Here is a 26,271-nt window from a genome sequence, read left to right as displayed (position 1 = left end):
CTTGGATATTTAACAGGCATTTCAAACTTTACGTATCCAAAACTGAACTCTGATATTTGCCCCCAAAGCTATAAACCTGGTCTTCTCATCTTCTTCCTTTGAATTGCTCAGACCAAAAATTTTGAAGTTATTCTTCATTTTTCTTTGTCTCATATTCCACATCTGGTCCTTCAATGGATTTGCAGAGTACCAGCCTCCAAAGGTGTGCACGTCCCAATCCCCGGGATTTGTGAATACGTACTTTGCTTGACAAAAAGGGCTGCAGACGTGATTAAGTTAAGGACCTCGGGATAGGGAGATTATCCTGGAGGGTCCAAGCTAATCATAAGGATCTGAAACTCAGAGAGCCCGTTCTCAGCTACAGTCAGAGGGAGATATGACCATGGAGGAAGGGTCAGGGAGATGCAACGTGTTGGCTTTGAGGATGGAGGGAGGGGCCATGAGCCGTGATGTGTGTGACCTCTAGAAGCTGGGATTCTCTCCTACTGGGTGTAGAAAGCAGCACAGCCCTGCCGACCCCTTGACTTTAACCCAATGAGATCCTGTGACGGACTTCTAACCAAAGCACTGTAAGATAATAAATTACCACTAAATTTGTGGTGCTTTGTTACAGGAGCAGTAGTAAACTAATACATCTGATCATGTCAGCTCTACCTTCAAAATACATCAAGAACCCCATACGTTCTGCTGTGAACAGCTGCTCTGAGCCACCATCCTCTCCCCTGGATACTGCAATAGCCTCCTGACTGGTCTTGGTTCCACCCTTAGTCTCTTGGAGTCCAAGTGATCCTGTTAAAGTCAGCTCACATCTCCTCTGCTCAGAAATTTCTAATGGCTTCCCATTTCATCTTACTCCAAGGAAAAGCCACAGTCCTTAACAGGATCTACAGGCCCTTGTAGATCTACAAACAGATCTACAAGCCCTGTGGGGCCTAGAGCCATCAGCTGTCTGCCCTCGTTTCCACGGGCTCCCTCCCTTCGCTCACTCTTCTCTCCCCACGTGGGCCCTCACTATTCCTCAGACACGTGGCACACGCCTGCCTCCGGGACTTCACGCCCGCTCTTCTCTCCTTCCGAAATGCCCTTTCCTCAGATATCCAAATGGCCAGTTCCCTTACTTCCCGAAGATCTTCGTCAAATGTCAACTCTGTGAGGGCTTCCCTGCCACCTGGCTGCCCCGTCTGAACTTCTACCCACACCCTCGCGCCCCAAACCCACTGCCTAGCTTCTTAACCTGCATCATTTTACCTCTTTATTTTGTTTATCGTTGGTGTCCTCCACCAGATTTCAAGCACCCCGAGTCAGGGATGTGTCTATTTTGCTCCCCACATCTACAGCAGAGCTGACACATAGAAAGCATTCAATAAATATTTGTCGAATGAATTGAGTGAATGATGGTATTAGCATGTCAGGGATACTGCTGTTCGACTTTCCAGGTTGCCCTCGATTCAGTCAGTGACCAAGTCCTTCAAAATTCGGGATTCTGCTCCTTCCATCTCCCTCGTCTTTCATCCCCAGACGCCCGTGACCACCTACCTTTCTCCTCAGTCTCTCCACCGCAATCTCTCTTGCACAGATTTGCACTTTCATCATTTCACTCTCCTCAAAGTTCCAGTTAGCTTGCTACTGCTGAATGAACAGAGTTGAAACACTTCTGTCAGGAACTCACTCTGTTGCTGGATTTCGGTCACTTTCCTGTCCCCTTTCATGAATGATATAGACCAGACCCCTGCTGTTGTTAAAGCGTATGGCCTGAAATTTCGGTGAATCAACACAGCCGTCAACTGAAATACTTGTGCAAGCTCTCGAGTCTTCTCTTGAGCCACATACCCAAACCACAGATTAGCTCCTTTTGCAACATTTATTAAAGCTGTTTCTTTCTTGGTGACTTGAGAAGAGGAATTGTGTGGAAAATCGCAGAGCTGCACTGAGATTCACACGACGGCGTTGTCACGCTTGCTCCAGCAGATCCCTGATCTTTCGGGCCACTTGTAAATAACCAGTATGAGGAGGCAACATCCCTAAGTATTAGGGAACTACTGAACTATCTGTACTCCTTACTGTCTTTCCCCCACGTTTTCAGTCTCTCTACTTGAACCATTATTGAGCTGTATCTTCTTTGGCAATTTCCAGAGTCTGAACCCAAATACAGCGGGTACTCGGTTAGCAATTAGAGGCTGAGTAGATAACCAATCACTTTCTGTTCTTTGGGGGTTTTATGCTTTTAAGAGTAACATCTGATTGTATTTTACTACAGGTATTATTCTTAATCTAGTTAAGAATTAAGTTTTCTCTATTCTCTACTCTCAAGTTTTCTCATCTTCAATGCCTATATTTTCATGGCTTCCATTTTCTTATTCAACCAATACTTGAGTGCCTACTAAGTACCTGCCCTGTGAACATGGGGGTGACACATGTGAACAGGCAGGGCTGGGTCCTGTCCTCATGGGGCATATAGTCTAGCTGAGGATGAAGGTGAGGTGTGAAACAGACTCTTAATCTTACAGTCAAGTAAGTAAAAGAAGGAAAAATGGCAGGTATAGAATAGGAAAAATAAAAAGACCCTGGGACAGGTAAGTTCATAGATGAGACAAGGGCCACATCACAAAAGACTTCATATGCTATGGTAAAGAGACTGTATTTAATTTTAAGTGCCATGGGTCTAACTCACTGAGTCATTTCTTGATCAAAATTTTTATTTTTTTACTCTTTTTGCTTTTCTTTACAATTTTCCAAAATGTAATGTATTACTCAATTTTCTAAATATCATCTATAATTTTTCTAACACCTACCTTCAATTTTCTTAAAGTTATTACTGAGATCAAGTTCTAGGAGAGTTGGTGACAGCTGAATGTAAATGGCAGAATAGAACAGATAGTGGGGTTATGAGCAAGCTTACCAAATAGGGCAGTAAGAGAAACCAATGAACCATTTTCATGTGAAAAATTATAAGAATTATTAAAAACTAAGTAACATTTCTTGACTTTGAGTGTTTATAATTATTTTCACTTAGGTCCGGGAAAATAGGTCTCTTCTATGATCTAAGTCACAGCCAATCCTTTTTCATCTCCATTGTTTAGGGAAAGCGTTCTTTACCTAAACACACACGGACTTTGCCTTTTAAAAAATTATTCTTTTAATATGACTCCCAAATTTGTTTTGACACTCTTTACCAATGCATTTTTCTTGAAGAATTTGTGCTGATTTTTATTGAAAGTTTTAAAGTAATTTAATATCTATTTAATGTCTCTTCATATTCTGCAGAACAGGAAATTATTTATTATTCAAATGTTTGCAAACAGGAACAAAAAGACAATCAGTAATATCTTAAAAATCCTAGAACCTAAGGATGAATCTTCTATAATACTAATATCAAAAAGTTATACTTTTGTCAGTTATATTTAAAAACTAAGATATTCCCTAGTGTTGCAGATTTCTGAATCTCCCAGGAAAAACACAACCTTAATAAAGTAAACCCTGATCTCCATTATGAGAGTACAAATGCTGAAAAAATAAAGGTATTAATTCTGTCCTTTTACAGGAGCAGCTCAGCAAAAGGAGACATCTGCCTATGTGGAACCTTTGGAATGAAGCTGTAACACGAACACAAACACTCACCACACGTACTCAACACATTTACTCAGGTTTTCACTTTGTGTCCTCTAGCTCTAGGTCTATGATAGACTTTCTAAGGTCAAGATCCATCTCGGAGCCATCCTTGCGAAGTCTACAATATATAGGGCTTTGCACAGATTATGTGATCAATAAATATTATCTGAAATAATAAACGATATATTTGTGAACCATGATTATAATGTTTAGAAGAAAGAAGGTTAATGAGGCATTACAAGTGAATAATAACTCTTCAGGATAAAGGGCTATTATATTATTTTTTTGGAGAATGGGATCATTAGACCCATATTCCATGCCAATTCTATTCAAAGTGCTTGTTTGCGGCAAGATAAGGAGCTTAAACCAGAATGTAAATTAAAATTAACTCACTGCTTCCTTCACCGAAGTCTTGCTGTTAAACTGAAATAAACAGTGTAATTAGTGCCACAGTCTATTTACATGCTGGTACCAGCTCCTAATCTCACTGCAAACCAATAACAGTCTGTGCACTGGCACTGGTCTGCTGACCACACTTTGAAAAGAAAGGTTCTACACAACCACTAAAGTTGGACTAGTACTAATGATAACAATAATAATGATGATAGTTCTACCAATTAGCCTTTACAGAGTGCTTACTGGGTGCCAGATGCTATAAGTACTTAAGCACCTTATATGGATTACTTCATTTAAACTCTTAAGGACCCCATGAGGGTTTACTTTATTATTTCCATTTTTTCAAATGAGGGAATTTAAGCCTTCAGAAGCTTAGTTAATTTATTCAGCTTTGAGATGCTCATCTGTGGTGCAGCAGGTGCTGAAGTCCTGCAGTCTGATCTCAGCTTCACCCCAGGCACGTGTACAGTGTGTGCTTAACCACACCGTACCACACTGCTTCCTGACCGCGTTAAAGAATGTGGGCTCCCACTGCAACACTGTGGGGTGAAGAAATACTTGATATGATGGGAGATGTCGGGCAGGGTGGTCTGGAAAAAATACCGTGAAACAAATAATGGGCAGTTCTTTTATGGGAAGAAAAACATAGTTGTAATCACCCACATGAAGTCACAGTCAAATACCTAATATGTAAACTTTATTTCCTAGGCGTGTTATATTTTAATTGAAACAATGGACTTAACGTTCCTGGGATTTTTAGAAGATTACCCATTTGCTTTCCTTTGTTTTAATTGGATCAGAGCTCCCAAAAAGCACATCCTACCGGTTTCTAGTATCTACTTAAAACCTTTCTTGAACAAGGTAAGGTAAAAATTCAGAACTTATTTTAAAAACCTTATGTCTAGACTCCTAAAGTTGACTTTGTGTTGACTTTAAGTAAGTAAATCAAATTAATCAGCTACTTAAAAATACTCAAATGAAAAATGATTCACTTTTAACTCAATATTGGCTCATACCAAATACAGCTTGAATAACCAATCCTGCACAATTGATTTGTTAAAGAATCCTACATTCTGCTGGTAGTTTGCATCTACAGAAAGACTTCCCAAGCTCAAGCAATGCTTATGTATCATAATAACATATTACTCCCCACATTTAAGTTTGTAAATCAAGGGTCTGGTTAGACTTTCAAATGGCTGGGTCACTCAGTGCTTTTCAGTATTACTTTGGTGATTTTTTTAACTGAATAATATTCTAAAAACTAACGTTGGAGTAAAAGCGGAGTTAACGAAGTATATGCTAAAATATTAATTTGGCTCATGTATGCAGTCAAGTTAGGTATCTGAGCAAATGGGTGGGAGCCAATCACTGCTGAAATGTAAAGAAGAGGTTACTGCCGGCCTCCCCGGGGAAGTCAGCGTATTTATTGGACCTCCACCGCACAGGAAGCCAACTTTGACCCATTTTTTTTCAAAAGACAGTATTTGCTTGAGGCATTATCATACCTCCTGGAGTTACATTTTGCTCTAAATGGAGATCATGAAAAAACCACAAATACCAGGAAGTTTTGTTCTTTGCGAACAAAGCAATGGGTAGCCGTTTTGCATCACCTTTAACAGAGCAATAATAAACTGATAAACTGTGTTGTGTGCTCTGTGGCAGGTGGAGGGAAGCACTGGGCTGGCCAGAAAGTTCGTTCGGGGTTTCCCATAGGTGCTATGGAAAAATTCGAATGCGCTTTCCGGCCAGCCCAGTGTAATCATTTCAAGGGATGCTGGTACATGAGCCCTCTAACAGCAGGGATTCTGTCTTATTAATCTTTCCAGATTTTCAGCTCACTTTTCTGGCCCCTCCTCTTTAGTCTCGTGTTCTTCCAACGCACCCTGCTCCTCATATAAGATATCGGTGTACCCCGGAGTTCTATCACTGACCCTCTTCTCGTTCCACACCATCTCCCAGGGGAATCTCAACACATTTGAACTTCAATTACTGAATGCTTCATCCAAATTTCTATCTTCATCCCAGATGTCTTTCTACAGTTCCAGACACACATGTCCAACTACTGCTTATGGGACACCCCAACTCGGATGGCAGGCAATTTCAGTGTTAACATTCAGAACTGAGCTCATCACCTGCCCCGTTTCTTACACTCCTGAAAAAGAAAAAGATTGTCTTTCCTTCTTCCCTGTTCCAGATTCAACCACTGACGGAACGATTCCCCCCTCAGCGGGGAGACAGCCCGGGCTTCTCCCTCACCCTCCCCCCCCCCCACACCACCTCCGCCTCCCTCAGCCGTCCTTCCTCCTGATTTTTTTCACGGGATTACTGCAAAATCTCCAATTTTTTCTGCATGTAATTTTGGCTCTCCATCAACGTCATTCACAGGCTGCCCGTGATCTCCTTCAAATGCATAACTGATGATGTCACTGCCTCAAGTACTTTTTATTGCCTTCAAGATAAAACCTCACTCCCAGGTTCTTTCCGATTTAGCCTGCACTTGCCTCTCCAGCCTCACTTCCTTCCACTCCCTTCTAATAAGTTCTCTCTGCTCCAGCCACAATGAACTTTTGCCTAGAGTTGGCCTCCCATGCCTCCCTGCCTTTACTCAAGCTCCTCCTCTGCCTAGGAAGCCCTCCTGCCCCCACGTACAATCCATCTGGTCATTTCCTAGTCCCTTTATGAACAGCGACTCCGGAACCAAGGAAGCACCTAACACACTATGGATGCTCGATAAATGTTTGCTGTACGCTGGAATCAATAACAACCCTCTACATTTAATAAATTCTTTGCAATATACAAGGTCTTTTCATTCATATCTATAATCACATTTACTTTATTTCTAGTCTCACAACTTGACTATTAGACAACCACTTCAGGTTTTATTGTCCCCAGTTATCAATGAGGAAATAATAGCTCCTGACTTTACCAAGGTGGCAGAACTAGAAATTAATGCAATCATCCCTGACTAAAGGCTTGTCCTCCTTCTATTGTTATTCAACTTAAATTATCAGGTACACGGCGAAAACCCACTATGAGCTAAAAGGAATAAAGAAGCCTAGGTCATGGACTTAGCTCTAAAATGTTTAATCTAATCAGAGGCCAAGACCCATTCACAAAAAATGAGAGAAAACGCTACACGAAAGTAGAGTGAGTGTGTGTGTGTGTACATATATATATATAAAACAGATAGCCAACAAGGACCTATTGCACAGCACAAGGAACTATATTCAATATTTTGTAATACTGGTAAGGGAAAGAATCTGAAAAAATATATATATATATGGCTGAGTCACTGTGTTGTATACCTGAAACTAACATGAAACTAACACGATATTGTAAATTAACTATACTTCAATAAAAAAATATATTCTAAGAAAAAATAGAAAGTATAGTATATATAGGGATAAGTGCCAAAGTGTGTAGCGCCCCCAGTAGGAAAAAGAAATGCATTCAGTGGGCAGTCCCCTAACCTGGAAGACTTCCCAGATGGGAACTGGGGGTGTGGGTGGCATGGCTCTGTAGCCCGATTATACTACGAATGATTAAAAGGGCTAAGAGATTGGCATTTCTTGAGTCCAACAATTTGAGTGCAGACCATGACAGGCTGGAGGACTGAAAGGAAACAGCCGAAATGGAAATATAATTGTTTTCTGCTTTGAGTGAACTCCTTGTGAGTTTCAGAAAGTAACAGAGAAAGAGGAAAAAGTACCCTCACTCTGGCAAAATAACAAACAAAAATCCAAAAACAAAAATGAAAAACTTCCTATGACTTATGATAGTAAGTTTGCTAGATGGAAATAACACATTCATTTGCTTTGTTTTCTTTCCTTCTTTTTTCTTTTTTAAATCATCCTACTAGGATTAAATAATGTTAACTTCCTACTGGAGTTATTTTTATTTGAATTCTGATGTGGACAAGAGATTTAAATAAGAAAAAGAAAGGCTGCTCTTACTGGCTACCTTGCTATTCCCTGTGACAGTGCTTTGGCTTGCTACATTTGGTTGAGCATCAATCAGCAAAGTAAATAATAATGTAACTATTCTATCCAGTGCTGAGCTTGGAAACTTTTTTAAAAATCAGCACTTCACTGTTTTTAACTTGACCACCAGTAACACCCTGAAAATGACAGTGAAAAGAAACAGAAAACAAAGGAGTAGAAAATCCCCAAAGGGACAACCAATACCTTTACCATTCATCTCAACTCCTAGGACATTAGCAACCTTCTGACCTCAGGATATTTCCTCCAATAATAAAGTGTATCCTTTACCTAGAGCGATTTCTCTAAAGCTCTTCTCACTCATTCAACAGACATTTAACAAGTACATTGTACTAGGGCTGGAGGAAGAGAAACTGAATGTTGTCCCTGACTTAGACATCTTTGTACCTTCCCCTCCTCCCACTCCCCCCACCAACCAGTCATTTCTTCCATAGGTACACTATCCCCTAAAATCCACTGTTGCTTTTCAGTTTCCAAAGTCACCTGTTACCTAAAATATTTCAGTGTAAGACTTCCTCAATGTCAAGTTCATAACTACTGATAAAACCATTCATCTATAATACAAAGTATTCACCAATGCGTATCTCCATTTTTCCAACCTTAAAATCTGCATGCAACTCCTAAACACCTGAGTCCTTGTTACTTTGGCATGAAGATCTACAATGTTGCTTCTTCTTCTTTTTAAATACAAATGCCTCATCCTTTACTATATGGGAAATTTTAACCCCACCTCTCTTTTTTTTCCCTGCTAATAAAAGGCAAGTTTTCATCACTATCTTTTCACATTGACTAAGATATTATTAATGAGCGCCATTATGTTTGTTTCTTGGATGAAAAGACCGATTCATTATTCTGCTAATGATGTGAAAACTAGAGTTTGAAAAGACTTACTACCAAAGTACTGTTGATCTAAATGCTTTCTGTCTAAAACTCCATCCCCTGTCTCTACGTAACAGGAACAGGTATTTAAGGTACCATGAAGTGTTTACTTTCCAACCTCAATTTATTACTTTAATATTTTAGCTTATGAATTACAGATTCTGTATATATCACACTGCTTGCCGATATCCACACATAAACCTTCTTGCTTTGACAATTAATCTGAAAATGTCTCCATATAATCTGGCAGGGGAAAGCCTAATTTGGTGGAATATAATAAATGTCCCTTTTCATCACAGGATGTATGCTTCTCAGGTTCAATTAACCTCTGAATGATTCTAAGAGAAAAGTAATTCTCCTTGATGTTCCTTGTCTACAGAGTGGAAATCTGTCTAGTGGCAAAGAATGCGTAATCACTTACATGACCGCAAAAGGGCTCTTTTCATTTCCCTCAAGTACTGTCTAGAGCAGCGGAGGAACTGATGGAGGGGCCATAATCTCCAGCAAGAGTACTAAATCAATCATGCCATTTTCCTCCCACCTGCATTTTCATTCTCGTCCTTTTCCTTCTCTCTTCTCCATTTTTCCCTCGTCCTTACAGTTGTTTTTCTTAGCCTACAGCACTCTCCCTGTGGTCTGAATTTTTACAACGTACCAGATAAAATCCCTGGTGACCCTCAAAGCTTCCTTACCTGCATCAGTGCTTTAAAAACAAATATTAGGAAAGATTACGGTGTGGGATCACGTTACACTTGTTTCACATACCTATAAAGTTTTGGTACAGAACGTGTGGGCTGATGCCACAACTCAATCGAAAACCGGGAGGGCTGAAACAAACACACACACACACACACACACACACACACAAACTAACTCAACCGGAAAGATCCGACTCGGGCCCATCGCCTGAAATGTGACACTTGGGATGACAGTGCAATGCGGAGCGAAGGAATTCTCCCGGGTTTCAGGATACAAGGGACACACTCGGCCCACTGCTGACGACAGAAGAGGCTCTCATCTGCTTCATGCTTCCCGCAAATGTGACACGAGGGGCCCAACTCTCCCCTCCCAAGGCGGGGCCCAAGCCCCCAAACCCCACCCCCGCGGCCGGGGCCCCCAGCTCGGAGGGCTGGTGAGCACACGTTCGCTCCCCGCGCCTAGACGCGGCTCCGGGGGGTTGGGGGAGGCGGAGGGGAGGCCGCCTCCTCCGGAGCGTTTTAGGAGTCGCAGCGGGGTCGTCCCGGGCCAACGGGCGGGCAGGGGGCCCCAAGCGGCCGCAACAGGTGCGCCCGGGCCGCCCACCCGCCCCTCCCGCCGCCGGGTCCGACCTTTACCTGCAGCGGCGGCTCCCGAGTCCGGGGAGGGAGGCTCAGGCCCGGCCGCCCTTCCCCGCGGGGCAGGCCGAGCTCGCCGGATGCACGGACCGACGGACCGACGGACGCCTCGGGTCGCCGACGGAGGGCCAGCAGGCCCCCAGCCGAAGGCCCGGGCACCGGCCCCGCCGGGGGCGTGAAGGCCGCCCGGGAGGGCGCGACCGCCCGATCAGGCCTCAGGGGCAGAGAATCTTCAGCCGGCGACCCCGCCGCCACCCTCGCTCGGTGCCCCTGCGACGCGCGGGTCCTCGCGGCCGCCTGCGTTGCCTCGCGGCTTTTGGTCCCTCCCTCTCGCCGTCCTTCTTGCCCCTCCTCCCCCGCCCTCCGGGTTGTCAGGGCAACCGGAGAGACGCCGGCCCTGGAGGAGAGGCTTTCGGAGGGGCTACGGCGGCGGCGGCGGCGGCGGCGGCGCGGGGGCTCGGCCCGTGGGGCCCCAGGAGCAGCTGACCATGGAGCCCCAGAGTAAGGGGGCCGGGGCCAGGGCCGGGGAGGGCGGCCGGGCCTGCCCGGAACGGGTGTGGGCGCCCTGCGCGCGGCTCCGCAGGCTTTCAATGCTTTTGACACGGAAATACGGTCTCCTCCTCGAGCTTTCTTCTCTTGGAGAGACAAGAAGGGGGCTAAATCCTGCCAAGTGTGTCCGCCGGGAGCCGGAGGGCCGGGTTAGCTCGGTAGTGTGGGCAGGAGGATGCAGCGCCGCCAGTGTGTTCCTTCCTGAAACGACCCCCAAGCAAATCCATTTCTTATTACTATTACTGTCGTTGTTGTTATTTTGTTTGGTAGTTTGCTTCATTAACTGTAAATAGCCATTCTTCTTCTAAAATGTCAGCAATTAAACATGCAACAAGGCTAGGTCTTGTATTTATTAGAAGAGATCCCGTCCTCTTCCCAGTAGTCGGAGATTTGAAGGAGAAAAAAATGTTTGAGCTTTGTCCAAGACTGTTAAATTCTTTGCTAGAGGTTCTACGAGGTAGGCTCGGACACACGCACAAAGTTACGATTTCTTTTTCTGTTTCCCACATTGTTTGACAAAAGGTGGGCAGTCTGGAGTTATCAGATCTAGCACAAGCTTTAATTTACTGTGTTGATTGTTGTTACTATTATTATTACTACGACTACTACTACTCCTCCTCAAACCTCTCTAGAAGGACAGTGTTCCGTCCTTCTTTCCCAAGCTAATGTTTTATTGCTCCTTTTGTTCTTAAAATAAGAACAGTGTTTTATATGGATGGACACTAGAAAGCCCTTGAACTTTTATAGAAGGATGCAGTTTGACTCTCAAAACCAAGTCGTCTTTTCTTGCACAATTTCAGAAACGGAAGTACTCAGACCAAATCCATTCTCTGGGGGATATGCTGACATTATTAAAGTTTCCAAGAAGGTTTTAAAAAACTTTTGCCTTTTTTTAAACTCACTTGTTGAGGAGAAAACTTACAAGTTGAGAGTTAGAGTTGTTTAAGTTGATTTTATACAGTATTCTGTCACTTGCACTTGTAACTCTCTGGATTCCACATTTTATCTAACCTATTGAAAGAAATTTACAACAATAGTAAAATTTTTGTTTCATTTCAAACTGATGCCAAGGTGTGTATGTTTTCTCTTTAGAGAAGAAATAAATCGAAGTGAAATATATCTTTTAAAACAGCAACTTTATTTTTTCAGATTTATGTTACTGTTTAAATGTGTAAACTATAGCTTTCAAGTCCATCAGTGCTCAGACTGTTTATCCGCTCACTGGTTCATGGTGCGCATTATGCTCCAAACACTGTCCTAGGGGTGGAGGATTGAACAATGAATAGGACTATGTTGGCTTTGGTTATCCCCGGAAAACTGAGCAGACACTTGCCCAAGAATTTCTGAAACCTCCCTGGGGTCTGAGATTGGGGAAAAAGAGATGGGAAGAAGGCTTCCGGCAGGAAGCAATAGTAGGCTTGCAGAATGACCCAGAAAAAATTAGGGAAAGGGATTCCAGACAGAGGGAATCCCTTGGGTATAGGCCCTGAGACCTGAGAGAGCAGTGTGGGTTTGAGGCTCAGAGTTCAGAGATCAATAAAGCTGTAACTGAGAGAAGCCAGAGAGGTGGAGGGGAGGAGAAAGAAAAGAGACAAGCCTGGAAAAGTGAATAGGAACCATATCCCAGAAGCTTTGTAAAACTGTGAGAAATTTATTACTGCTATGAATTACTCATTTATATCTCATCTCATTGGATTTTAAGGTGGAAAATATTTGTTAAGGAATCTATGCCTGGGACACAACTATAAATTTATTCTTTCTCACATACTCTCAAATGCTGTCATCAATTTAATTTTAGATAATTCAAACAATAACCATTTACGATAGGGAATTCTTTCACAGCCTAATAAACACCATTTCGGGTGTTAGTAAATATTTAAAAGGACAAGATTAAATTATCTTTAAGGTCCCATTTAACTTGAAGATTCATACCCAACCAGATTTCACCTGAGACTCAAGTTGCTATTTTATTCTCTCAAAGGTATTGGAGAATGCCATGGCTATGATATTAACAAATATTACAGTTATAGGGTCACCGTATGTTGTTGTGCCAATGTTACCTGACATATTTTAAGCCTGGTGTGTACGTGCTACCTTTTGTTATTGAGGGGTTTCAAATAGCATTTTACAAGGGTAGTTGAGTATAGCATCAGTGACTTGATTAAAAGGAAGGCTCCTTCTTAATTGTTTTTAAGGATTAAACATATATCTAAGGACAACACCAAGGAACTACTAGGAATAACCCCCAAGTCAGTCTTATCCATTCTGTTTCCACACACTTAGTTTTCTATTACTTTTAGCAATGATCTTTATTAACTGAGTCATTAAAATCCAATAAACATAAACTCTTCAGCTCCCACAGCTGGATCATACTCTGGCACTAGGCAGAGGATGGCAAGGGCTACCACTGTTTTACAGAATGATAATAAGTCAATGATCCAAGAAACGACTCCTCAGGGAAAAGGGCAAATTAAATAAGCTCACAAACTTGGGTTGTTCAGAATGCTTTTGGCTCTTGGCTTACACATTTACATCTTTTTTTTTTTCACATTTACATCTTTAATTATTTTCTTCCTAAACTAACAACACTATTGGAAAGCTAACCCATCTATGAAATAACATGGAAAATGAACATCAAATTTCTTTTTTTTTTTTAAAGAAAATATTTCAGTTCAACACTACTATCTCTTCCCTAAGTTTTTAGTGAGTGACAATGCCAAGGGGTAGCTTTGGGGGTCTTTAACCCTCCCCCGCATGATCCTCCCTAGTCCACCAAATCACCCTAAACAAACACATAATCTGAATTTTAAAATGTGTATATCTATCAATTGCAGCATCGGGGTAACTCTCCAGCTCCCACTACGGCCATATTGTCACCTGTCCCCTAAACTCTCCCTATATAAAGTAATCTGGGCCGAGTCTAGGCCAGGCAGCAGTTTCTAGATACACACCTACCTTTTAAAAGAAATGCTAAATGGGATTGTAAGTCATTCCAATGACTAACGGACTGAGGCATATCCCTAAAGGAGTGAAGACTTCTTTCTCCAAACCGGTTTCCCCACTGGTCTTCCCCATATTTGAGTAGGATTTCACCACCTTCCCAGTTACTCCATCTGGAAATCTGAGCGTCATCCTTTACTACTCTCTTTTACTCACTACGCCTGCTACTCATGCCACCCACCAGAATGCATGTTTATTTCATTTTATTTTTTATATATCTTTATTGGAGTATAATTGCTTTACAATGGTGTGTTAGTTTCTGCTTTACAACAAAGTGAATCAGCTATACGTACACCTATATCCCCCTATTCCCTCCCTCTTGCGTCTCCCTCCCTCTCCCACCCCTCTGGGTGGTCACAAACTACCCAGCTGATCTCCCTGTGCTATGCGGCTGCCCCACTAGCTATCTATTTTACATTTAGTAGCGTATATATGTCCATGCCACTCTCTCACTTCGTTCCAGCTTCCCCTTCCCCCTCCCTGTGTCCTCAAGTCCATGCTCTAGTAGGTCTGTGTTTTATTCCCGTCCTACCCGTAGGCTCTTCATGACATTATTTTTTTCTTAGATTCCATAAATATGTGTTAGCATACGGTATTTGTTTTTCTCCTTCTGACTTACTTCACTCTGTATGAATGACAGACTCCAGGTGCATCCACCTCACCACAAATAACCCAATTTCATTTCATTTTATGGCTGAGTAATATTCCATTGTATATATGTGCCACATCTTCTTTATCCATTCATCTGTCGATGGACACTTAGGCTGCTTCCATGTCCTGGCTATTGTAAATAGAGCTGCAATGAACATTGTGGTACATGACTCTTTTTGAATTATGGTTTTCTCAGGGTACATGCCCAGTAGTGGGATTGCTGGGTCATATGGTAGTTCTATCTTTAGTTTTTTAAGGAACCTGCATACTGTTCTCCATAGTGACTGTATCAATATACATTCCCACCAACAGTGCAAGAGGGTTCCCTTTTCTCCACACCCTCTCCAGCATTTATTGTTTCTAGATTTTTTTGATGATGGCCATTCTGACAGGTGTGAGATGATATCGCATTGTAGTTTTGATTTGCATTTCTCTAATGATTAATGATGTTGAGCATTCTTTCATGTGTTTGTTGGCCATCTGTATATCTTCTTTGGAGAAATGTCTATTTAGGTCGTCTGCCCATTTTTAGATTGGGTTGTTTGGTTTTTTTGTTATTGAGCTGCATGAGCTGCTTGTAAATTTTGGAGATTAATCCTTTGTCAGTTGCTTCATTTGCAACTATTTTCTCCCATTCTGAGGGTTGTCTTTTGGTCTTGTTTATGGTTTCCTTTGCTGTGCAGAAGCTTGTAAGTTTCATTAGGTCCCATTTGTTTATTTTTGTTTTTATTTCCATTTCTCTAGGAGGTGGGTCAAAAAGGATCTTGCTGTGGTTTATGTCATAGAGTGTTCTGCCTATGTTTTCCTCTAAGAGTTTGATAGTGTCTGGCCTTACATTTAGGTCTTTTCTCCATTTTTAGTTTATTTTTGTGTATGGTGTTAGGAAGTGTTTATTTCGCCTTCAGAATACACCCCAAATGTACGTCTTTTTCTCCCTCCCTGCTGTAATCACTGGTACTCCAAGCCACCATCTTGACTAAACCATGACAGGAGGCTCTGCTGATTTCTGCATGCCCTTTCCCCCAGCTGTGCTCACCTGAGAGCCACAGTAAGCTTTTCAGAATGCACAGGTCATATCAAAAAGCCCTCCAGAGTTCTTATCTAGCTGCTTCTTCAAACCACCGTGTACATGGTCTTGGATACATTATGCCTCAGGCATATTGGTCTTTTAGTCCCTTAAACATCTCAAGCTCCTTTCAGGACTGCAGGTCTTTGCACAAGCTTCTCCCTCTGCCAGGGATGCTGCTCCGTCCTGCTCTGGCAGGTCTGATTCAAGGTCCTCTGATTTCAGCTTAAATGTCACTCTTGTTGAGTAAGCTCTGACTCCCTAAAGAGGGTTGTGCCCCTCTCTACGTTATTCCTATCTCTGCTATGATCACAATCTGTAATTCTTTTGTTAATTTTCAAAATCCGTTTTCTCCACCGGGGTGTAGGGTGGTGGAAGAGGACCCTGTCTGCCATTGTGTCTCCAGTGCTTAACATGGAATAAGCCCCGAACAAGCATTTATTGAATGGATGGCACTGCTGTTAACACCTGGGTGGCTTATTTAATTTTATTTCCTTAAGAGCATTGCAGTGTGCTTAAAAAGAAAACCGATTTACTCTCTAACAGAAAGGGCTGTGCTCCAGTGAAATTGAAGTACCACTTGTGGAGTACACTTTGGGTAAAGTTCATTTAAATCAGGTGCTTATAAATGTTAGGTGAATTACAAGTATGGCATTCCTTTTTCTTCACTAGCTTAAAAGAGGTGTTTTAAGTATCTCATTCTATCCAGTAAAATTAAGGAAATAGGAAGGTAATCTTATTTGGGGTACTAAAGGACTGCCAGATCATAGACTCAACAAAATCTTTGCACTGCCGTGGAGTACTTGTTCATTAATTATCTGAGAGACTGGTAGGAATTTAAGAGTAATAAATTACTTAAGCCCAGGAGTGTTTTTAAAAGTCTGTGTAGGGGCTTCCCTGGTGGCGCAGTGGTTAAGAATCCACCTGCCAATGCAGAAGACACGGATTCGAGCCCTGGTCTGGGAAGATCCCACATGCCGCAGAGCAACTAGGCCCGTGAACCACAGCTACTGAACCTGCGCTCTAGAGCCTGCGAGCCACAGCTACTGAACCCGTGTGCTGCAACTACTGAAGCCCACATGCCCTAGAGCCTGTGCTCGGCAACCAGAGAAGCCACCACAATGAGAAGCCCACGCACCGCAATGAAGAGTAGCCCCCGCTGCCCGCAGCTAGGGAAAGCCCATGTGTGGCAACGAAAACCCAACGCAGCCAAAAATAAATAAGTAAATAAATAAATAAACAATAAATCTATTAATAAAATGGTAAACTAATTTTTTAAAAGTCTGTAACAATTTTTTGTCAAGTTGTAGTCTCTAAAGAATATTAATTCTATCAATTAGGTTATAATTCAAAGGTTATTATTAAGAAATAAAGACTTACATAAATCAAGTTTAAAACTTAAAAAAAATTTCAAAGCAACATCTTTTAAATAGCTGTAGTTTAAAATCCCCATCAAAATACTAAAGTGCAGGGCTTCCCTGGTGGCGCAGGGGTTGAGAGTCCGCCTGCCGATGCAGGGCACGCGGGTTCGCTCCCTGGTCCGGGAAGATCCCCCGTGAGCCATGGCCGCTGAGCCCGCGCGCAGCATGATCCCCAGACCAAGTCTATACCTGATAACTTGGATTTCACCTCCTCTTGACAGGAAAAGGAAGCACTGCTATAGCCTGCTTGGTCTGGGGAACCTGCGCAGACACACCCAGGAACCGAACTAACCCAACCAGTTTATTGCAGGGGCTTTGTGTCTAAGCATCACCCAAGAATGGCCTGAATGACTCATTAAGTACGGAAGGTGGTGCCAAGTCATTAGCAAGCAAACAACTCACACCCGTGTCCGATGCATTTCCCTGCTCACAGCGCTGGGGCAAGCCAGGGGCAAAACTGGAGATGCTTATCCTTGGGACCCTGCCGAACTCTGGGGACATTTCTCTCCTGAGCTGCAGAAAGAAACAAGGAGGCATTCCTTGCTTTCAGATTCCTTTAGGTGTGACCCGCCCCTTTCCAGGTTGTCAGGGACCCTTCCCTGGCCTCACCTTCTTGGGAGGGTCCTCTCATTCGCATACTCTCTCGCCTGCTTGTTTATGCCTAGAACCTACTCACTGCCCATCCATGTATCCATCCTTTCAAACATCTCTATAACGTTACCATCTCTTAAAAATGTTGCCTGTTTACGCTCCTCCAACCCAAATCAGAGTTAATTTCTCCTTCCTAGGCACTGTGTCTGCGTTTTATTACTACTTTTATTATTCTAACACGTTGTAATTGATATACATTTATATGTTCAACCCTCCCATTAGAAGTTGAAATGGATTAAGGCCTTAAGTGTAAGACCTGAAACTATAAAACTAGAAGAAAACATAGGGAAAGAGCTCCTTGACATTGATCTTGGCAATGGTTTCTTGGATATGACACTAAAAGCACAAGCAACAGAAGCAAAAATCAGCAAGTGATTAGTTGGGCCACATTAAACTAATAAGCTTCTGTACAGAAAAACAATCAACATAATGGAAAGGCAACCTAAGGCAAAGAAAATATTTGCAAACCATCTGTCAGTGAGGGGCTGATATCCAAAATATATGGGGAACTCATACAACTTAATAACAGAAAAGCAAACAATCCATTTAAAAAATGGACAGGGAACCTGAATAGACATTTTCCCAAGGAAGATATACAAATGATCAACACATGAAATGATGTCGGGCACATGAAAATGTGCTCATCACTGATCATCAGGGAAAAGTGAATCAAAACCACAATGAGATACCACCGCACACCTGTCAGAACGGCTGTTATCAAAAAGACAACCCTCAGAATGGGAGAAAATATTTGCAAATGAAGCAACTGACAAAAGATTAATCTCCAAGATTTACAAGCAGCTCATGCAGCTCAATAACAAAAAAATAAACAACCCAATCCAAAAATGGGCAGAAGACCTAAATAGACATTTCTCCAAAGAAGATATACAGATTGCCAACAAACACATGAAAGAAGGCTCAACATCATTAATCATTAGAGAAATGCAAATCAAAACTACAATGAGATATCATCTCACACCTGTCAGAATGGCCATCATCAAAAAATCTACAAACAATAAATTCTGGAGAGGGTGTGGAGAAAAGGGAACCCTCTTGCATCATTGGTGGGAATGTAAATTGATACAGCCACTATGGAGAACAGTATGGAGGTTCCTTAAAAAACTAAAGAAAGAACTACCATATGACCCAGCAATCCTACTACTGGGCATATAGCCTAAGAAAACCATAATTCAAAGAGTCTGGGGCTTCCCTGGTGGTGTAGTGGTTGAGAGTCCGCCTGCCGATGCAGGAGACACGGGTTCGTGCCCCGGTCCGGGAGGATCCAACATGCTGCGGAGCGGCTGGGCCCATGAGCCATGGCCACTGAGCCTGCGCGTCCGGAGCCTGTACTCTGCAACGGGAGAGGCCACAAGAGTGAGAGGCCTGTGTGCTGAAAAAAAAAAAAAAAAAGAGTCATGAACCAAAATGTTCATTGCAGCTTTATTTACAATAGCCAGGACATGGAAGCAACCTAAGTGTCCATCGACAGGTGAATGGATAAAGAAGATGTGGCACATATATACAATGGAATATGACTCAGCCATAGCACAGGGAGATCAGCTCAGTGCTTTGTGACCACCTAGAGGGGTGGGAGGGAGGGAGATGCAAGAAGGAGGGGATATGGGGATATATGTATACATATAGCTGATTCACTTTGTTTTAAAGCAGAAACTAACACACCATTGTAAAGCAATTATACTCCAATAAAGACGTTAAAAAAAAAAGTAAGAGATAAGTGTTGACAAGGTTGTGGAGAAAAGGGAACCCTGGTCCACTGTCGGTGGGAATGTAAATTAGTACAGCCACTATAGAAAACAGTGAACAGTGTGGAGCTTTCTCAAAAAATTAAAGATAGAACTACCATATGACCCAGTAATCCCACTTCTGGGTATATATCTAAAGGAAATGAAATCAGGATCTTGAAGAGATATCTGCCCTCCCATGTTCATTGCAACATAATTCACAAGAGCCAAGATATGGAAACAACTTAAGTGTCTGTCTGTGGATGAATGGTTAAGGATGTGATATATATGCATGATGGAATATTATTCAGCCTTGAGAAAGAAGAAAGTCCTGCCATTTGCAACAACATGGATGGAACTTGAGGGCATTATGCTAAGTAAAATATAAAATAAGTCAGAGAAAGACAAATACTGTATGATCTCGCTTACATGTGGAAGCAAAACAAGCTGAACTCATATAAATAGAGTAGAGTTGTTACCAAGGGCTGGCGGGGTGGAGGAAATGGGGAGGTATCGGTGAAAGAATACAAACTTCAAGTTAGAAGTGGAATAAATTCTGGGGATCTGATGTGTATGGTGACCATAGTTACCAATACTGTATTTTATATTCAAAAGTTGCTGAGAGAATAGATCTTAAATGTTCTCATCACATGCAGACAAAAGGTAATTATGTGAGGTGAGAGAGTTGTTGCTGGACCTACCATGGTAATTGTTTCACAGTTTATAAGTGTATCAAATCATCAGACTGTAGGTCTTAAACTTACACAATATTATGTGTCTATTATATCTCAATAAAGCTGGGGGGAAAAGCTGTGAGGTCATCATTTTCTTTCCTGGAGCTCTCTAGAGTACTGGAAAGAAACTAACTAGCCCTGTTATACCAATTACTTTTACTAAAGAGTTCTAAGACAGCAACTATTTGGTTATTCTGAGCCTTGCTTTATACAGGATTTGATTATAGGTAGCTGGTTTATATTTTAAGTAACTTTTTTTTGCCACTGTAAGCAATGGACTACCAGTGTCCCTTTACCACTGGGGGTCATCAATGTCTTTAAATCAAATCAGATTGAAGAAACAATTTTAGATAATCCAGTGCCAATTCAGAAGACAAATCCTAAAGGTTCTGTTCTCTGGATCCCACTTTTGTATTAATATTTGTATCAATTGGGATTTAATCAGAAAAGCAGAACTACTGTGAGTGATATAGGATAAGGGGTCTAGAACAGAGATGAGACATTGTATCATTGTGGGAGCTGGTGAAGAAGTCAGTGCAAACTGTTGTCTCTGTGACTCACACTGGGCCTGATATCTCTCCAAGTTGGCGGGACCAGCGGTTGGGAAGAAAAGCTGGATATGAAGGTGGGAAAAGCAGGGACAGCTTGGAGCCTGCCAAGTCAAACTGGAACCTGCAAGGATAAACTGGAGCCCATGTCTGTCTCTCACCACCTGCAACATCAGTGATATGCATGACCTGCAAGAGAGCTGGTGGCCTTCCCTGAGGAGCCCTGCATGTGCCTGGCACAGTGCTCTGAGAACTTGAAGGAGGAGATCTGTCCGGATTTCAGCTGCCGCTTCCCACCAACAAGGTGAGCAGCCAATGAACAACCACATGAGCCTGGTGCCCTGTACCATCCTCTAGAGAGTAAAAAACAAAATGGGAAATGCTGTTTCACCCCCACTGCTAAAGCTCACATGTGTGACCCAGAACCGAACAGGGAAGGGAATTCTTCAGTATAGCTAAACTGGCCCGCTACAAAACCACCAAACCCTTCAGCCCATTTATCAGATTAGGGAAGTCCCCTTCTAGTCCTAATTTGCCAAGGTATTATTTATTTATTTTTAATCATGAAGAAGTGTTGGATTTCATCAAATGCATTATTTCTTTTTTTCTCTATTAGAGTGATTTACATTGATTGTTTTTCAAATGTCAAACTAACCTTGCATTAATGGGATAAACCCTATATGGTTATGGTGTTTTATGTGGTGAATAGAGTGCTGAATTTAATGTTCTATTTTTTAAAAGGATTTTTGAGCTGTATTCATATGAGGGATTGGCCTGTAACTTTACTTTTTGTGATTTCTTAGTCTAGTTTCAGTATCAGGGTTATCTTAATCAAAAAAATGAGCTTAATCTCAAAAATAGAGGCTGTATTCCCTCTATTTTTGTTCTCTTTCTGTCTTTATTCTCTTAAAAGGTTTTGTAATGTTGGTGTTATTTCTCCATTACATTGAAGAATATACCAGTGAAACCATCTGTAACTGGGTTTTTCTTTGTGGTTGTGGGGAAAGTTTTTAATTGTGAACGCTATTTACTTACTAGATGTAGGGGTACATATACTTCTATTTCTTAGTTTTGATAAATTGTGTCTTTCAAAGACTGAGCTCTTTTAATATAAATTATCTAATTTATTGCCATAAGTTTGCTTAGAATAAAGTCTCATCTTTGTAATAGTATCTATAGGATCCATAGTGATAACCCTTTTAAAAATTTTTATTTAATTAGTTTATTTTTGGCTGCATTGGGTCTTTGTTGCTGCATGCAGCTTTCTCTAGTTGCAGTGAGCAGGGGGCTACTCTTTTTTTTTTTTTTTTTTTTTTTTTTGCGGTATGCGGGCCTCTCACTGTTGTGGCCTCTCCCGTTGCGGAGCACAGGCTCCGGACGCACAGGCTCAGCGGCCATGGCTCACGGGCTTAGTTGCTCCGCGGCATGTGGGATCTTCCCGGACCAGGGCACGAACCCGTGTCTCCTGCATCGGCAGGCGGACTCTCAACCACTGCGCCACCAGGGAAGCCCCAAGGGGGGGGGGCTACTCTTAGTTGTGGTGCGTGGGCTTCTCACTGCAGTGACTGCTCTTGTTGCAGAGCACAGGCTCTAGGCACGTGGGCTTCAATAGTTGTGGCATACAGGCTCAGTAGTTGTGGCTCATGGGCTCTAGAGCTCAGGCTCAGTAGTTGTGGCACATGGGCTTAGTTGCTCTGCGGCATGTGGGATCTTCCGGGACCAGGGATTGAACCCGTGTCCCCTGCATTGGCAGGCAGATTCTCAACCACTGTGCCACCAGGGAGGCCCCCATAGTGATAACCCTTTTAATTCCTTATGTTATTCATTTGTGCTTTATCTCTCTTTTTCTTGTTCATTCTTGATAGAGATTTATATTAGTTGTCTATCACTGCATAACAAATTATTCAAAACTTAATGTCTTCAAACAACAAACATTTATTATGTGTGGTAGCCCGACTTCTAAGGTGGTCCCCATGATCTCCATGTCCTGCTGTTATACCCTCTATAACCTCCTCCCTCTGAGTGTCGGTGGGCTCTATGACTTGCTTCTAACCAACAGAACATTGTGAAAGTGCTGGATTGTTACTTCTGTGTGTGTGTGTATGCATGTGTATGCAAGTATCTGTGTGTACATATAGACATATATACATTTAGATATATAGATGGGGAGGAGAGAGAGAGAGAAAGAGATAATATACACATAAATTAGACTTCATCTTGCTAACATGGACTGGAGACACTCTCCTTGCTAGTTTGATGAAGTGAGCAGCCATGTTGAATATGTCCAACTGCAGGTGGCTTGTAGGACCTGAGGTTGGCATCCAGTCCACAGCCAGTGAAAAGCCTGGGTGTTCAACCATACAAACATGATGAAATAAATTCTCTCAGCAACTTGAATGAGCTTAAAGGTGGATTCTTCCCTGAATGCCTGCAGATAAGAGTTTAACCCAGCTGACACCCTGACTGCAGCCTTGTGAGACCCTGACAGAGAACCCACTTGAGCTGCGCTCAAATTCTTGACTTGCAGAAAATGGGGGACAATAAACATGTGTTTTCTTAAAATGTTCACATGTGGTAATTTGTTATGGAGCAATAAAAAACTAATGTATTATCTCATGTGGTTTCTGTGGGTCAGGATTTCAGGAGTACATTAGCTGGGGGTTCTGTCTTGGATTGTAGTCAGTATGTTGGCCAGGGATGCAGCCTTCTGAAGGCTTGACAGGCTGGAGGACCTGATTTCAAGATGGCGCACTCAACATTGATGGCAAGTTGGTGCTGGCTGATAGCAAGAGACCTTAGTAACTGAACACATTAACCTCTCTATAGAGTTGCTGGAGTGTCCTCACAACATGGTACCTGATTTCACCCAGAGTGAATGATCTAAGAGAGAGCAAGGTAGAAGCTGTAGTGTCTTTTATAGTCTAGCCTAGGATACCATACTCTGTCATTTGCATTATTGACTTAATAACAGGTCAACCCTCTTCAATATGATAGAGGACTACACAAGGGCACGAATAGCAGGAGGTGAGAATCATTGGGGGCCATCTTGGAGGCTGGATATCATAGAAATAATAAATTGTATTATTCTTTTTAAAGGCTTTTATATCTTATGTTTATTTTCATATTTTTACATTTACATTTATATTTTATATTTTCTCCATTATGCATTTGTTTTCTATTTCATTGATTTCTGCTTATATCTTTATTTCCATCATTTAAATTTGCTGTTCCTTTTAAAAAGTTTTTTGATATAGATGCTTACATCATTACTTTTAGCCTTCTTTTTCAAATAAATGTGTTTAAGGTTGTGAATTTCCCTCTGAGCCCCAATTTAGCTGAATTCCACAAGTTTTCTTTTTTTGTAAAGTTGTATAGAAGTATGACATACGTATAAGAAAGTACACAATATTAAATCTCCAGGTTGATGAATTATCACAAAGTAAACACACTCAGTTACTAGCATCCAGATCAAGAAATGGATTACCACTAGTTATTTTAAAGTCTGAGTCTCATAGTATTGCAAACTGCTTTAAAGTTCATATCTGATCATTTCAACACCTGAATCACTTGTGAGGTTTGTTTCTCTTTTCTGTTTTTGCTCTTAGTTTTCAGTCATTTCGTCATGTATCCTGGCATTCCTGGTAATTTTTGATTGACTGCTTGACATTCTTTTTGAAAAATCATAGAGTTTTCGGTAGACATTATCCATAGAGGATTTTATCTACTTTTGGTTGGCATTTAGGGTACAAATAAATCACTGTACTTTAGTTGAGGGCAGTCTATTTTCAGTTTGCCCTTATTCCTAGGATGTAGCCAGCCATTTCAGGGATGTTAGCTGAAAACCTGGGGTGTTCACTAGTGCCCTTCCTTTTCAGCAGGACTTATATTTCAATTTTTGATCCCCAGCACCATGATATTGCCAAACTCTCTGCTTGTCTGTGGTCAGCAAACTCCTCAAGGAGGAGTTGCTGGGCTCATTTCTCCGTGTCCCCTTTTCTCTAGGATCTTGGCCCCTTAAGCCTTGGTTGTTTTGGCAGTCTTCAGCTCCAGTGTTTCTGTGTGGCTGTTGAAGCTCTATGATACCACTTTCTACTTGTCTTGCCCCAGCTGTGAATCAGCAGATTCCCCAAGGACCAGTGTAAGGGACATATATGGCCAACCTCAGTGCTCTTTTTTGCTCTCTGGGACCTTGGGCCCAAATCTTGTCTACATTTTTGGACCTTGCTGCCTTCGTACAGCTGTTTTTTATATGTTATCCAGTTTTTGTGCCTTGTGGAATTATTAGTGTGATACCCACTGGAAGCAGAAATTGGTAATTAAAATTTTAACAGAAGATCCTTAGACATTTAATTCAAAAGAATTAATCAGTTTTCAATATGTGTTTCATAGCCTTCTATTTTTATAAGATCTGAAAACATATGTAAAAAATTTATTAATCCAGCAGCAATTCCTATCTTTTAGTCATTCAATATGTAGCTTGCAAGTGAAAAAAATGAATAAATTTTATACATAATATCTGTGTCTTCCAGTTTGTGATCAAATTGCATAAGTCCTAGTTAATAAAGATAACTTGAAACTTCAGTAGATGATATTTTTTGTGCTAATTCCTTGAAGATTAAAAGAGACTTTTATAACTAGTTTATGTACATTTCATAGAAAGCACTTTTGATGGTTAAAAAATTATATATATCAAAAATAAAGTAAGGCCAAAGATGACTAATGGGCTGGTTTCTCCAGGGGAAAGTAGTCTCTGCTATTTTTAATATTTTATCTGTTAATTTCATTTAGAATGTGTTCGGGATATTCCCTGAGTTGGCTAAATGTGTTACTTCAGCCTTTTTTTTTTTTTTTTAAATTGGAGTACAGTTGCTTTACAATGATGTGTTAGTTTTTGCTGTACAGCAAAGTGAATCAGCCACACATATACATATTATCTCCTCTTCCTTGGATTTTCTTCCCATTTAGGTCACCACTTCAGCCTTCTTGAATCTACTCAGATGGTGGTGGTCTTTTCTCTCTTTCTCTGTTGACTGGCTTCCTCTCTACTCTGTGCATATTTTGTGATAAGGACACCACTAGCTCCCAACTATGTATCATCAGTTTCAACTGCGCAAGGAGAGACTGAATTTTCTTTCTTAATTTGAATTGTAAAACCCAAGGGCAGGATTCTTATTAGACCAGCTGTATCGTATGCCCAGCCCATCATGAAGGATGGAGGGGAGGGATGTCCATGACAGCTCGTGCACAGGGAAGGCTGCAAGGATCTGGAATGTCAGGGCATCATCAGCCAAGGTGACTGTGAAAAACTACAGTGTTCCTCTACTGTGTCCAGTGGGTCGTCTACTAGTTGCTGTGGTTCGTTAGAGGGAGGCCTCTTCCTCATTGATCATCTCCTCCAAAACTGTTACAATAGGTGCAGGAACTCACTCTTCACTGAGTTACTTCTAAGATCCATTCACAGAAGCAGGGACTTTTTTTTTTTTTTTTTTTTTAATGACTCTACTGCTTTATCTTGCTTAAGGTGGCAAAGATGAGTACTGCTAAAAATCAAATCATTATTGCTGTCAGGTCTCTCTGACCAGTATAAAATCACCTCTTATTCTTTTATTCAGAGCACTTCAAACCTAAAAATATTCAATATCCAAACCAAATTTATTAAAAAGTCTCCGTTCTTCCCATTTCTCAGAATAAAG

General features: G+C 41.6%; 2 protein-coding genes across 6 annotated transcripts in view; one reads left to right on the top strand and one right to left on the bottom strand.

Annotated features, from left to right (window-relative positions):
• DHX32 (DEAH-box helicase 32 (putative)) overlaps window positions 1-10,567 on the bottom strand; it is a 55,350-nt gene extending 44,783 nt beyond the window's left edge. The window contains exons 1-2 of one of the 2 annotated variants that reach the window (XM_059053856.2): window positions 10,217-10,539; window positions 1,537-1,629 (exon numbers count right to left, since the gene is read on the bottom strand). The gene's annotated coding sequence lies outside the window, so the exon portion shown is untranslated. Of the gene's footprint in view, window positions 1-1,536; window positions 1,630-10,216 lie in introns of both variants that reach the window. The other variant, XM_059053855.2, reaches the window with a different exon arrangement.
• A 7-nt stretch (window positions 10,568-10,574) lies between these two features.
• FANK1 (fibronectin type III and ankyrin repeat domains 1) overlaps window positions 10,575-26,271 on the top strand; it is a 128,531-nt gene continuing 112,834 nt past the window's right edge. For 2 of the 4 annotated variants that reach the window (XM_067024334.1, XM_067024333.1), the window contains exon 1: window positions 10,624-10,717. In XM_067024334.1, coding sequence (XP_066880435.1) covers window positions 10,705-10,717 — 13 coding nt within the window. In that variant the 5' untranslated portion in view covers window positions 10,624-10,704. Of the gene's footprint in view, window positions 10,718-20,614; window positions 20,883-26,271 lie in introns of all 4 variants that reach the window. The other 2 variants (XM_067024335.1, XM_059053858.2) reach the window with 2 other exon arrangements.

Source organism: Kogia breviceps, chromosome 2 (assembly GCF_026419965.1).
Source record: "Kogia breviceps isolate mKogBre1 chromosome 2, mKogBre1 haplotype 1, whole genome shotgun sequence".
NCBI lineage: Eukaryota > Metazoa > Chordata > Mammalia > Artiodactyla > Physeteridae > Kogia > Kogia breviceps.
This window is presented reverse-complemented; position numbering and strand designations above follow the sequence as displayed.